The sequence below is a fragment of the Salvelinus sp. IW2-2015 genome, linkage group LG2 (genome assembly GCF_002910315.2).
Source record: "Salvelinus sp. IW2-2015 linkage group LG2, ASM291031v2, whole genome shotgun sequence".
Taxonomy (NCBI): Eukaryota; Metazoa; Chordata; class Actinopteri; order Salmoniformes; family Salmonidae; genus Salvelinus; species Salvelinus sp. IW2-2015.
In genome coordinates this window covers 12,028,691-12,043,662 of record NC_036839.1, presented here as the reverse complement: position 1 = coordinate 12,043,662, position 14,972 = coordinate 12,028,691, and the positions used below count along the sequence as shown (strand labels likewise).

The 14,972-nt window shown below is 40.6% G+C and overlaps 1 protein-coding gene across 4 annotated transcripts in view; it reads left to right on the top strand.

Moving 5' to 3' along the window:
- The window catches only part of LOC111974407 (pre-mRNA-processing factor 40 homolog A), a 31,667-nt gene that overhangs the window by 2,097 nt on the left and 14,598 nt on the right, over nucleotides 1-14,972 (top strand). For all 4 annotated transcript variants that reach the window (XM_024002148.1, XM_024002136.1, XM_024002131.1 and 1 more), the window contains 8 exons: nucleotides 2,270-2,353; nucleotides 9,139-9,157; nucleotides 9,264-9,286; nucleotides 9,377-9,418; nucleotides 9,681-9,791; nucleotides 10,343-10,463; nucleotides 10,697-10,721; nucleotides 14,588-14,809. In XM_024002148.1, the coding sequence (XP_023857916.1) occupies nucleotides 2,270-2,353; nucleotides 9,139-9,157; nucleotides 9,264-9,286; nucleotides 9,377-9,418; nucleotides 9,681-9,791; nucleotides 10,343-10,463; nucleotides 10,697-10,721; nucleotides 14,588-14,809 (647 nt within the window). The remainder of the gene's footprint in view (nucleotides 1-2,269; nucleotides 2,354-9,138; nucleotides 9,158-9,263; nucleotides 9,287-9,376; nucleotides 9,419-9,680; nucleotides 9,792-10,342; nucleotides 10,464-10,696; nucleotides 10,722-14,587; nucleotides 14,810-14,972) is intronic.

The window sequence follows — 14,972 nt, the reverse complement described above, 5'->3', positions numbered from 1 at the left end:
TGATACATCAAAAAAGCAGAACTGAATATTTGGTACAGAAACCTTAGTTTGCAATTACAGAGATCATACGTTTCCTGTAGTTCTTGACCAGGTTTGCACACACTGCAGCAGGGATTTTGGCCCACTCCTCCATACAGACCTTCTCCAGATCCTTCAGGTTTCGGGGCTGTCGCTGGGCAATACGGACTTTCGGCTCCCTCCAAAGATTTTCTATTGGGTTCAGGTCTGGAGACTGGCTAGGCCACTCCAGGACCTTGAGATGCTTCTTACGGAGCCACTCCTTAGTTGCCCTGGCGTGTGTTTCGGGTCGGTGTCATGCTGGAAGACCCAGCCACGACCCATCTTCAATGCTCTTACTGAGGGAAGGAGGTTGTTGGTCAAGATCTCGCGATACATGGCCCCATCCATCCTCCCCTCAATACGGTGCAGTCGTCCTGTCCCCTTTGCAGAAAAGCATCCCAAAGAATGATGTTTCCACCTCCATGCTTCACGGTTGGGATGGTGTTCTTGGGGTTGTACTCATCCTTCTATTCCTCCAAACACGGCGAGTGGAGTTTAGAGCAAAAAGCTCTATTTTTGTCTCATCAGACCACATGACCTTCTCCCATTCCTCCTCTGGATCAATCCAGATGGTCATTGGCAAACTTCAGACGGGCCTGGACATGCGCTGGCTTGAGCAGGGGGACCTTGCGTGCGCTGCAGGATTTTAATCCATGACGGCGTAGTGTGTTACTAATGGTTTTCTTTGAGACTGTGGTCCCAGCTCTCTTCAGGTCATTGACCAGGTCCTGCCGTGTAGTTCTGGGCTGATCCCTCACCTTCCTCATGATCATTGATGCCCCACGAGGTGAGATCTTGCATGGAGCCCCAGACCGAGGGTGATTGACCGTCATCTTGAACTTCTTCCATTTTCTAATAATTGCGCCAACAGTTGTTGCCTTCTCACCAAGCTGCTTGGCTATTGTCCTGTAGCCCATCCCAGCCTTGTACAGGTCTACAATTTATCCCTGATGTCCTTACACAGCTCTCTGGTCTTGGCCATTGTGGAGAGGTTGGAGTCTGTTTGATTGAGTGTGTGGACAGGTGTCTTTTATACAGGTAACGAGTTCAAACAGGTGCAGTTAATACAGGTAATGAGTGGAGAACAGGAGGGCTTCTTAAAGAAAACAAACAGGTCTGTGAGAGCCGGAATTCTTACTGGTTGGTAGGTGATCAAATACTTATGTCATGCAATAAAATGCAAATTAATTACTTAAAAATCATACAATGTGATTTTCTGGATTTCTGTTTTAGATTCCGTCTCTCACAGTTGAAGTGTACCTATGATAAAAATGACAGACCTCTACATGCTTTGTAAGTAGGAAAACCTGCAAAATCGGCAGTGTATCAAATACTTGTTCTCCCCACTGTATGTGTGTATGTATGTATATATGTGTGTATATATATATGTATGTATGTATGTATGTATGTATATATATATGTGTGTGTGTGTGTGTAACACAGGACAATCACATTTTTGACCGCACTGGGCCTTTAACCAAAATAATAAGTAAAAAATCATAAATAATGATGAGTGAGAAAGTTGGAGGCTACAACAAAACATGCGAACATCTCACCATTACCAATAATGGGGGAGGGAAGCATTTTTTGGGGGGGGGTATGATCTTTGCTTCTTCAACTTTCTCACTCATCATCATTCACGATTCATTCATTATTATCCATAATCATGGTAGCATCGGCATTAATGTAGTAGTGTTCACAAACATTTATTTTTTTACTAAAAGTGAATAAAAAATGACTACATTATTCACCATTCACTTCCTATTAGGCAAAAGTCCGGAGCCCTGGTATGCCTCAAATAAAAGGTGACATTCTGTACTGTCGCCTCGTATGAAACATTTGATATCAAATCCAAAATGCTGGAGTATAGAGCCAAATTCCAAATGTTAGCTTCACTGTCCAGAAGCATACGGAGGGGAGTGTGTGATCTCATTATCCAAATGAAAAAGGTGTGATCCGAGATGTGTATGATCCAGCTGCCTGCCTGAGAAACGGGGCTCAGGTGGCGGCGAAGAACTGAAGATTGGAGCGTCACTGCTTCACAGATCACAAGCTGTGGCTCCGTTCGCACTGTATAAGACTCAGTTCGTCGCTCTCACCCTGCCATGGCTGCTCTCACTGTGTATTAATACCCAGCGTGCACCCAGTGCGCCAGGCAGGGGGTGAAATTAACGGGTCCAATGAATATTTCATGATGCTCTTTTATTAGATACCAGGCATGATGCCACCTATGATGCCCGGGATGATGATGCCCCCTCACATGCCTGCCGCGGCGATGCAGCCAACAGGACCGGTAAACTCACTCGCCTGCCTCCTCCACTGTCTCAATGTTGTGCTTTGCACTTTTTAAAATAGAGCCCTCAGGTTGTCAGGAGTGACACCATTAGCTAACGTGGCAAAGCATAGGAACACTTACCAATACAGACATAGGCTACCAATATAGAGGGATTTAAATATTCAACACAACTTGAACATGTACATCCCATCTCCATAATAATTCTACACTTAACTTAATTAGGCAAAAAAAAAATCCTCATAGAACTGTACAGGTACACGTTCTCTTACAGAGATGCAAACTCGCCACTTTTCGGCGATATTTACCGTTTTGTTTTCAAAATAGGTCATCTATGTGAATCGTGTAGCTCTATAAAAAAATAAAAAAAATAAGGTGGAGATCCGTAGATTAGAGCCTAATATATTTATTTCAATGGACTGATTTCCTTATTTGAACTGTAACTCAGTACAGTCTTTGAAATTGTTATATGTTGTTTATAGTTATGTTCTGTGTGTATATATGTTTTTTACACCATATACAAACATACGAACAATAACTTAGACGCACATAAACGACGACTACATCTCATCTACCCAGACCTGCATGCTCACACCCCCCCATCCCCACTGCCTGCTATTTCCATAATAAATCATTAGATTTTTTTTCATGATGGTGGATTGATTAAGTGCCAAGTTTGTAGTATAATTTATTTTCAAGATGAGCGATAAGAAGAGACTTGTCCTGCACATTGGGTATCTCACTACATATGAAATCATATGATATGTCTTGAAATATGCAGACAGATGGATTAAAAGTACGTTTACATTGTAATACTTCTGACATTGAATTCTACCGTGCTAATATACTGTGCATATAGGGAAATAATGCACCCTCTAGAATGCCCTTCAAGCCAATCAAAAACGAGTATTCAACAATGCCAAAGTATTTTTCATAATCAAACGGACACCAAACCGATCTCAAAAAGCACTAATCGCTCAGCACTAGAAAGTATTCAACCCCCTTGACTTTTTCCACATTTTGATTTACAAAGTGGGATTGAAATTAATTTAAATCTGCACAAAATACTCTGTCAAAATGGAAGAAAAATTATAATGTGTATTTTTTTATAATGACACTAATGTATCTTGATTAGATAAGTATAGTATTCAACCCCCGATTCAATGTTAGAATCACCTTTGGAAGAAATTCCAGCTGAGTCTTCTAAGCTTTGCACACAATATTTGCAAATTTTTATTTTAAAAACTCTTAAAGCTCTGTCAAGTTTGTTGTTGATCATTGTTAGACAGCTATTTTGAAGTCTTGCCATAGATTTTCAAGCTGATTTTTAAGTCGAACATTCAATGTCGTCTTGGTAAGAAACACCAGTCTATATTTGGCCTTGTGTTTTAGGATATTTTAGGTTATAGACAGCTCTGCAAGCGTTATGTCAAAATGCGTTTGTTACTCACCAAATATGGAGTTTCCGTGAGCAACTATCGTCATTTACTGACCTTCACACCCGGTATGTACTTCCAAAAAAGGTCAACATAACATTTTACGAGCAACTGAGAGAATTTGTCTGGAAAGAAAGTATTGTTTCTGACCAAGTGCGCGTGCGCCAAATTCACCTCTTCAACACCTCCAATAAACCATGAATTACTGCCACTCGCATGTCGGCTGATCTAGCAGCAGTACAGAATCCTAAAAAAGCACAGATTTTTATCACCTACAACAGCGTATGAACGTCATATCAACCTGTTTGACACGTGCTACATGGAATATAATAATATTTAATGTAAGTAAACAATATAGGGTATGTTTTTACAGCGACCTTTCCGGATAGGTAGATTTGGAACATGCACTGTTGGTAAAAACAATACATAGATTTCCAGACAATACATTTTTTCTGTTGCTTCTGTTTTTATTTAGACTTTTTTAAAGTACATACTGGGCGTGACGAGCTGTGGCAGTCATGAAATTTCGTCAGCCTGTGATTGTCAAGCAAATAACTGTCGGTCTCACGGTAATTGACATGAACACATTTAGCATCTGTAGTCTATCTAGAAGAACAGAATAGTATACTCTGAGTTGTCCTTATGTTAGGTCCTGATCTGACTATGCCAAATGGCTGTGGGATACACTAGTTCATTTAGCAGACAAGATTTGCTTAGAATTCCGTGGCATTATTTTATAGTATGAAGAATACAATTGAACAAAGATTAATAAAATAGAAAGGATATTTTCTCCAAACAATTTGAGAGAGTGCGCACATACGGCTATTCTGTGTTTAGCAGTTAACAAAGAAATAGGTACTCCTATTTGCTTAATTTAATTATTAATGTAACTTTAGTTGTTTTACAGACTTTGGGCTATATGTTGTGATTTTTTAAATACATTGTAAGGCTGCATGATGTGGGGGGGAAAAAATATTTTTTTAAAAGCTGCTTTGTTTTTTGTGCTGGCTGTACACACGTCATCAGTTTCTCATTCAAAATTTGACAAGCATCCCCTTTGTGTGGCCATAATGCACCCTATAAAAATGTAGGCCTTTTGCAGCCATTGGCCATTGTGCCCTTCTCCCTGAGTGCTGTGCGCTCCGAAGCACCTCTCACTCACATGGCTCTCCATCACGTCATCGAGTCTTTCTCACGGGCTACAAGTGAAGACACACACATTTGGGACGCAACTGTGCGCGTCCTTATCCAATTCCGAGGTGCATATTGAAGATATGGGAAGAGCTGTCCTCATTTACTTTTCATCAGCCAACAACATGAGTAGACCTAACAAACAGCAAGAGCTCTAGCTCTGTCAATCTACTATCCCCCTTAGTACAAAAGTCGATCTATTCTATTCTGTGCGTGAATTAAATATTCCAAACATAGTTTGGGACAGTTGTGGGATGCGATAGCTCCCAATTTAATACAACCACTAGCATCAACCTTTTTTAACGCAATGTGGCTGATGTAACAGATCAGAACGTTTAGCTTAAAATGTTGATAAACTATTAGGCTATTTCTTCATATAAGCGCAGCAATGCGCACACTGCAGTAGGCTATAAGCGCAAATGTTCCATTCGCGGGAAAACACCATTGTCAAAAGTGACCACGTGATTCTGCATGTAATGCTTTTATTATCAAATTATCAATTATTCCCACGGGGGGACCAGGATGAATATGTATGAACTTTCCAATTTGTAAGTCGCTCTGGATAAGAGCGTCTGCTAAATGACTTAAATGTAAAATGTAAATGTAAATTATCAAGGTGCACTTTTATGGTAAATTATCTTCCCCAAACTTGAAACTCGCGGGCTGCTTATGTATGCCAGTTAGGCTCTACACCCCTTAAAGTGTGCTTAATTTTATGAAGTTATTTGGCCACATTAGTTGTGATAAAAACATTATCAAAACATATGGGCTAGGCTACATGAGGTGTGCGACTATGATTCGAAAAAGTTGCAAAAGGCATTGTTTCTTGCCTTACGCTGGGCATCATTCACAAGTGATAATATATAATTAACAAGTGATAGGATAATATTGTCACCCATCAGACTTGTTTTGATTTATATTGGACCATTATCATACATCTATCTCGAAACAAAAATACATGTAATCTATGCACTTAAATAGCGAATGGAGGACGCTTTTCCCGTGGTTCGTTTTCATGCCAGCCAGGTAGGCTGTACTCCTTTTGTAAGCAATGTGCTTAATATTAGGAATATATAAATATAGTTGGCCTAGCCGAAAGAACGCTAATGGAGGCCTCTAGTAAAAAGAGGATATCACTCTGTTTTCTCGTGCAATTGCATAGCCTATAGAAATGTTGAGCAACATGAGCTCATGGGCTCTCGTGAAGTGTTTGATTAGATTTTCGATTAGATTTGCATTGATGTCCGAGTGATTAGAGGGACAATAGAGTGCTGAGTACCAGGCAGTTCGCAAGTTTGGTACGCTGCTAATGACCATCAGCAGTATCAGCTTGGGAGAAGTCTAATTACCGTGACTAAACGGTCAGATGGAATTTGACTGCCTTCATGACTTGTGACCGCCCGGTGTGGCGGTAATAGTCACCGCAACAGCCCTAGGTGACAGCAGTAAATTATGGTAGTTGCTCAGGGAAACTCCATATTTGGTGAGTAACGAACATATTTTGACATAACGCTTGCTGAGCTGTCTAATCAAACCAATTATAAAAGTTGACAAGTTATCATACCCATTCACAGGTTTGGTAAACTCTGGAGATCTCTTTGGTGTTTAGAGTTAAGCAAATCAGCCTTTTAATTTCATTGCACCTTTTATGTGTGGAATGATCTACAATACACTTTAAAATTTGAAGAATTGGTGCCTCTAAAGCATTTGACTGTGGTTAGGGGACTTTTACTGAAGAATCTATTTTTATGGTTTGGTATGTTTTTCATATTTTCATATTGTTGTGTATAATACCGTGTATATAAATGTGTAGTTTATTGTAAACTCAGCAAAAAAATAAACGTCCTCTCACTGTCAACTGCGTTTATTTTCAGCAATCTTAACGTGTAAATATTTGTATGAACATAACAAGATTCAACAACTGAGACAAAGTCATGTAACTAACAGAAATGGAATAATGTGTCCCAGAACAAAGATGGGGTCAAAATCAAAAGTAACAGTCAGTATCTGGTGTGGCCACCAGCTGCATTAAGTACTGCAGTGCATCTCCTCCTCATTGACTGCACCAGATTTGCCAGTTCTCACTGTGAGATGTTACCCCACTCTTCCACCAAGGCACCTGCAAGTTCCTGGACATTTCTGTGGGGAATGGCTCTGGCCCTAGCCCTCACCCTCCGATCCAACAGGTCCCAGACATGCTCAATGGGATTGAGATCCGGGCTCTTCGCTGGCCATGGCAGAACACTGACATTCCTCTCTTGCAGGAAATCACGCAGACAACGAGCAGTATGGCTGGTGGCATTGTCATGCTGGAGGGTCATGTCAGGATGAGCCTGCAGGAAGGGTACCACATGGAGGAGGATGTCTTCCCTGTAATGCACAGCGTTGAGATTGCCTGCAATGACAACAAGCTCAGTCCGATGATGCTGTGACACACCACCCCAGACTATGACGGACCCTCTACCTCCAAATCGATCCCGCTCCAGAGTACAGGCCTTGGTGTAACGCTCATTCCTTCGACGATAAACATGAATCTGACCATCACCCCTGGTGAGACAAAACCGCGACTCGTCAGTGAAGAGCACTTTTTGTCAGTTCTGTCTGGTCCAGCGACGGTGGGTTTGTGCCCATAGGCAACGTTGTTGCCTTACAACATGCCTACAAGCCCTCATTTCATCCTCTCTCAGCTTATTGCGGACAGTCTGAGCACTGATGGAGGGATTGTGTGTTCCTGGTGTAACTCGGGCTGTTGTTGCCATCCTGTACCTGTCCCACATGTGGGATGTTCGGATGTACCGATCCTGTACAGGTGTTGTTACACGTGGTCTGCAACTGCGAGGACCATCAGCTGTCCGTCCTGTCTCCCTGTAGCGCTGTCTTAGGCGTCTCACAGTACAGACATTGCATTTTATTGCCCTGGCCACATCTGCAGTCCTTGTGCCTCCTTGCAGCATGCCTAAGCCACGTTCACGCAGATGAGCAGGGACACTGGGCATCTTTTTTTGTGTGTTTTTCAGAGTCAGTAGAAGGGCCTCTTTAGTGTCCTAAGTTTTCATAACTGACCTTAATTGCCTTAACGACCGTTCCACAGGTGCATGTTCATTAATTGTTTATGGTTCATTGAACAAGCATGGGAAACAGTGTTTTAAACCCTTTAAAATGATCTTTGAGGCTATTTGGATTTGTACTAATTATCTTTGAAAGACAGGGTCCTGAAAAAGGGACATTTCTTTTTTTGCTGAGTTTATTTTGCTGTGTATTGTGGTGTTATACAGGGCTTCTGGAAAAGAGACCATGGTCTCGGCATTGTCTCCCTGTCAAAATAAAGGTTAAATACAAAAAACTTATGGGAAAATGAATGGTTTCTAACTGGGCTAGAGGAGATTTGTCATTCATTTTCTCCTCTGTCCAGATACTGGTTCAGTTAACCATGGAACTTATGTGACTTGTTAAGTAAATATTTACTGCTGAACTTATTTAGGCTTTCCATAACAAAGGGGTTGAATACTTAATGGGCTTCTGGAAAAGACATTACAGCTTTACATTTTTTATTTATCTGTAATAAATTGTCATAACAAATATCCATGTTGAGGTAGATCAGTGACACAATCTAATTGAATCCATTTTAATTCAGTCTGTAACACAAAATGTGGGGGGGAAATCAAGGTGGTTGAATACTTTCTGACGGCACTGTTAGTTTGCTTTGGATGAATGCTATCTGGAGTGGAGTAGCTCAAATGAATACAATTTGTGTCTCAGTAGACATTCAAAGTGCTTCGGGGACAAGATCATTTCAATCTTAAATTGGAGAAAAGTCAAAGAAAAACAACTTCTTTTTTTTTTGCCACTTAAAACATCTTGTTAAATGGAGCATCACATCCTTACACTCCAGGTTTCTCCCTCCAGTAAATGGTTGAGTGATTTATGGAAGCTACATTTCAGTCTGTGTGTTGCTTTCGACAGCAGCCAGCTGTTTAACTATATGCACTAAGAGCTGCAAGCTGTCAAATAAACCTTCCACCTGTCAACTCTGATGTATCAAGACCACAGAGATTTTTGTCTTTGTGTTAGACGCTCGAGGGTACAAGCTTGTGTTGTGTTAATGAAGCAAATTCAGGTCATCATCTTTGTTAACTAATAAAATTATCTCTTCCGCAGCCTGGAGTGGACACAACTGGTAAGGCTTGAATCGGTCTGTTTTATTTATTTAATTTAGAAAAAGCTTTTATTGTTATTGTCTTAGAATTCATAAAATCACTAATTTCAGTTTTTTGTTTTTACAGTCACTGCTGCGCCTGGAACAGTTGTAAGTACAGCCTCATTTCTGTGGATAAGTTCATGTAATGATCTCTAGCAGTATATAATGACCGACCCTGCTATGTGTAATGTTCAACAGGGTACCACAAATGGCACGCCACAGGATGACCAACCGAAGAAGGTTAGTGAACATTTTTAAGTGGAAGCCTTTACTCTTCCTAACCACAGATGGCCAATTGTTTTCTGTGCAAAGATGTAGACTTCATTTAATTTTGTTATAGCCTTAGATGGAAAACATTTTTTGGGGATGAAAAACTGCTTGATTTAATGGTTTGAAATCTAGTACTTTCCATGCAAATGTAGAATTTGTATCACAGAGCCCTTCATTTACCTGTTGCAAGTGTTGTTGAGTGGTGAAGGCAAAGTGTGGTTGTCATCCTCAGAAGTCTGTGTGGACAGAACACAAGTCTATGGATGGGAAGACCTACTACTACAACACAGAGACCAAGCAGTCTTCTTGGGAGAAGCCTGACGACTTGAAATCTCCTGCAGAAGTAAGGCCTTACAAACTGAACCCCCGTACCCATCCCTCCCCACACACTATGTCTGTGTCCTAAATGGCATCCTGTTCCCTTTATAGTTCATTACTTCCCTTCATAGTGCACCCGTAGGGCTTGTAAAAAAAAAAAAATGGTGTGCTACGTAAGGAATAGGGTACCATTTGGAACGCAAATACTATTCCTCCCCAACTATCTTCTCGTTAACAGTAGAGGCCATTCCCAGGCTCTAGCCACCGGCACAATTTGTGGAGCGTGTCTAGACCATACCTGGGTTCAAATACGTGTATATGTTATTTAAATACTTTTTTCTGTTTATTTTCAAATACACAGCCCAAAGCAAGTACTTTTATTCAAGTATTTCAATGGTTATTTGTAAAAAAATAAAAAAAATAAATAAATAACGAATTGTTTTGAAAGTATTTTAAAATGCTGTTTTCAAATATCTGAATACTTGTTTTGAAATGTATTGAAAGTAATTTAAATACCTGATAGTATTTGAACCCAGGTCTGGTAGACATGCCATATTTTTGCTTTGTGCTTTGCAGCAAATGCTGTCAAAATGCCCATGGAAGGAGTATAAATCAGACAATGGCAAGGCGTACTACTACAACTCCCAGACTAAGGAGTCCCGGTGGACCAAACCCAAAGAGCTTGAAGATCTGGAAGGTGAGCCTGTGCATTAATGATCCTTTTATAATCTACTGTGAAGGACCAGGGATCGCATCTACTCATCCTCTAGACCAGTGTAAATAGCAGGGGGTCTTCGTTCAAAAACAATTACATGGATCAGTCTCATTCCTTTGCATGAATTTATCTTTGCACTATTCATTCTTAGACATGAAATGTGTTCCTCAGTTTCCTGCGAGACATTGTTAACAGGTGTATATCCTCTCTTTTAGCCATGATAAAAGCCGAGGAGAATGGGTAAGAGCTGCTTATTGTTACCACTACTCTACAGTAGGGTTGGGCGATATTATGATAGCATCATATATCGACGATGATTGACAGCCATCGTCGATGGTGACAGCATTGTGATGTCACAAACAATGGTTTAGCCTTTGAATAGGAATGGAGTCGGGGCAGCGCGCGACATGCTAAATGGCCAATTCCCTTTTTGCCATAGCCTACATTTTCAATAAATATGTGGTAGGTAGACTATTAATACATTGTAGATTGTAGACAACGGAGAGCACCAAAGCAGTGCAAAATGTCAGATAACGTGTGTCCCCCCCCCCTCTTTTCCAAATGCTGTTTTGCAGGGGACACTCCGTTGTCAGGTTTATAGTTTTAAAATCCGTAATTTCACTTTTTCGCCCCAATCCCCATTCAATTTAAATTATCAACCGTTGAATGAATGTATGGGCCTAAATAAGTTCTACATCAGAAAGTTGTTTGTGAAATAGCCTAAATAAAAACATAGTATAGTAATAATGAGAGCGGAAACAAACCAATACGTTTCTGCTTTACTTTACCAATGTAGGCAAAATAGATTGTGCCGTTGGAAAATCCATCTTCGCAAACCAAACATAGGGTTACTACCCTTACTGACAAAGGTTGAGGTAAACATTACTTTGGTATTTTATTATATCGTGTGACGATAGACGTTTTTCTATGTTTTCATATTATGCTCTATCGTTTATTTCGTTGTGTCGCAAATCACATTCTTTATGGCAATATTTTTGGTCAATTGGATGTCGCTTTGCAACACAATTTGCAACACAGAGCACGGAGAATGTACCTAAAAGAGGAGTTACGTCGGTCGCATGGACGTGGTTTGGGTATGAAAAGTCTGACACGGACCAGAAAACCGTCCTCTGACAAATATGCCGCAGGCCGGTCCCGACAACAGGCTCAAACACCACTAACCTCTCTTACCACCTACACAAGAATCATGTGAAACAGTACGGAGAGAGTCTACGGATGAGACCCCAAAAAGTAGTCGAGTGCTCAAAACAAACCCCCGACTCAGATGTTGCAAGAGGCTTTTGCCCGCGGCACACCATATGGCAAAGAATCATGAAGATGAAAGGAGATAACAGCTGCAGTTAAAACTTAGCAAAGACATAGCAATTTACACGGTAGAGAAATGGGGGTTTCGTGAGTTGGTGCTAACACTCGACCCAAGGTACCAAATGCAAATACCTTTTATTTGTTGAGTATAATTCAAAATGTAATAAGAAATAGGCTTTACATGTGGTCATTTTATATAAAGATTTATTCATTGAATTTACCGTGGGACTGTGGAAAGACCCTTGGTGGGGTAAGTGGGTGTCAGTACTGTGTGTAAGTTCATTATCCAAACAATTTGGAATTTTCTACACATTGGTCGCATCTTCTTTTTATAAATAAATATCAGTCTCTACTTTTAGCCAAGAGAGACTGGCATGCATAGTATTGATATTAACCCTCTGATAACAGTGAAGAGCAAGACATGCCGTTTTGTTCTGGGCCAACTGCGGTTTTTCTAGGTCCTCCTTTGCAGCACCTGACTTCAACAAGTTATACTTAGACAATATTAGAATATATTTATTGATAAGTGTTTGTTAATGTCCTTGAATTGCGCAAAGGGCATTACATAAGCTCCTGCAGCAGAGCTTTCAATAAGCGGGAATACAAAATAAATGAATCATGAGTCGGTGTCAGTTGTCTCACAAACAATTTTGAATAGCTTACTTAACAAATTGTGCAGTATTATCAAAGCCAACATCAATCAGATAAAACTTGAAAAGGGAATGAACTTGGCTTAGGCTAAAAACAAATAAACCCATTATCCTGATGCCTTTTATATCAAATTGTAAAAATCCTAAATATACGAGTTATAAAATAAACAATAAGTATGAAAATAACCAAACAGTGCAAATAAGTCTGGATTTAAAAAATAGGCTATATTTAAAACTAAATTAAAAGTACAATGAGGAACCATTTACACTACCGTTAAAAAATTTGGGGTCACTTAGAAATGTTGTTTTTGAGAGAGAAGCATTTTGTTTTGTCCATAAAAAAAACATCCAATTGATCAGAAATACAGTGTAGACATTGTTAATGTTGTAAATGACTATTGTAGAAGATTGAAGGCCAGCATCCCGGAGTCACCTCTTCTCTCTTGACATTGAGACTGGTGTTTTGCAGGTACTATTTAATGAAGCTGCCGGTTGAGGACTTGTCCTCTTGCTCAGTTGTGCACCGGGGCCTCCCACTCCTCTTTCTATTCTGGGTAGAGCCAGTTTGTGCTGTTCTGTGAAGGGAGTAATACACAGCGTTGTACGAGATCTTCAGTTTCTTGGCAATTTCTCGCGTGGAAAAGCCTTAATTTCTCAGAACAAGAATAGACTGACGAGTTTCAGAAGAAAGTTCTTTGTTTCTGGCCATTTTGAGCCTGTTATCGAACCCACAAATGCTGATGCTCCAGATACTCATCTAGTCTAAAGAAGGCCAGTTTTATTGCTTCTTTAATCAGGACAACAGTTTCAGCTGTGCTAACATAATTGCAAAACGTTTTTCTAATGATCAATTAGCCTTTTTAAATGATATACTTGGATTAGCTAACACAACGTGCCATTGGAACACCGGAGTGATGGTTGCTGATAATGGACCTCTGTATACCTATGTAGATATTCCATAAAAAATCTGCCATTTCCCACTACAATAGTCATTTACAACATTAACAATGTCTACACTTTCTGATCAATTTGATGTTATTTTAATGGAGAATTTTTTTTTGCTTTTCTTTTAAAAAACAAGGACATTTCTAAGTGACCCCCAACTTTTGAACTGTAGTCTAGGTCTAGTTTTATTTTTTTTCCTGTGTTAGGCCTACCTAAAGACTTGGGAGTAGAGTGACAATATTTCCTGCTGTACTGAAAACGCGTTCAGACGGAGTGCTTGTTGCACAGCTGCATAAGTATTATGGGCGACGTTGGCCATGACTGGAAAGCGATCCTCATTTCCTCCACCATTCTAGGTGGGTCATCGTTTCCTCCGATGGCATCTTCAATGAGGTAGGCTGGGAGCTCTGCTCTGGACCGCTGTTGTGTACTCCGTGTGACTGACTTTCTTTTACCAAGGAAAACAACAGAACTAGTGTTTATTCTTAACAGGGATTTAATAATGTTGTTTATGGCTTTTGTAACTATGTAAATGAGAATAATTACATACAGCCTAGTCTAAGCACTAAATCATAACCAATGTGTGTCACTACAGTCCAGATATTGCGTCCTTCCCGCGACTTGACCCCTCCGTCCGCCTGCCCCAGAGCTTATAACTAACTATAAGCTATGTGGCAAATAAATTATCTCCAGCTCAGGGCTTCAGCTATGCATTTGGTTTGCTAACTTGCTAGTTAAGTGGTTAGCTTGCAAGATCAAACTTCTTGGTTACAGCAGAGACAGTCAATCCCCCTCTGGATCAAGATCCCTGCTGCCTAACATAGTTTTTTGGGGGGGATGGAAATAGCGACCCTTGTGTGCGTGCACTGCCTGTAATACCGTCTACCCGGTGTGGTACAGGAACGGTATGAACATCTGGATACCGCCCAACCCTACTCTACAGACTTTATTGCCAAAGCCATTTTACTTTATATTACCTAAAATAAAAAATATCTTTGTAGATGATGGAACACATTAACTTAATCAAATGATCAAAAACATTTCCTTTTGATCTGTTATTTATGGTTCTATTAGAATGGAATGGCCTAATTATTGTGACATTTGAAGAGGCACTCCTGTTATAATAAAAAGCATCATGGGGAATGCACTATCATGGTCCTCCATCACTAACTGAACTGATTGCAGGACATCGGAGGTAGGCGCTCCTTGCGCTGTAATCGCCCCTACCCTTCAGCCTGACAGCGCTGCTGTCATGGCGACCATGATGATGGAAATGCCGGTCATGATGCCGATTACAACAGTTTTGGAGGAACAGATGTCCCAGGTGCCCATGCATGTAGCGGAGGTCAGCGCTGAGGCGCCTGTGAACTCCACAGAAGAAGCGGTCGGCATGGAGGCCTCAGCCAGGTACTACAGACAGCCCATTTACCCCCAGATAGTATAGAGAGGCCCACAGCATGGGCTTACAGTGAACTCACCAGGAATATCACCCGACTGTAGTAAAGGCACTGACCCTAATGTACAAACCTATGGTAAACATCAGCTTCTCCTGTCAGTGGGGCAACCTACA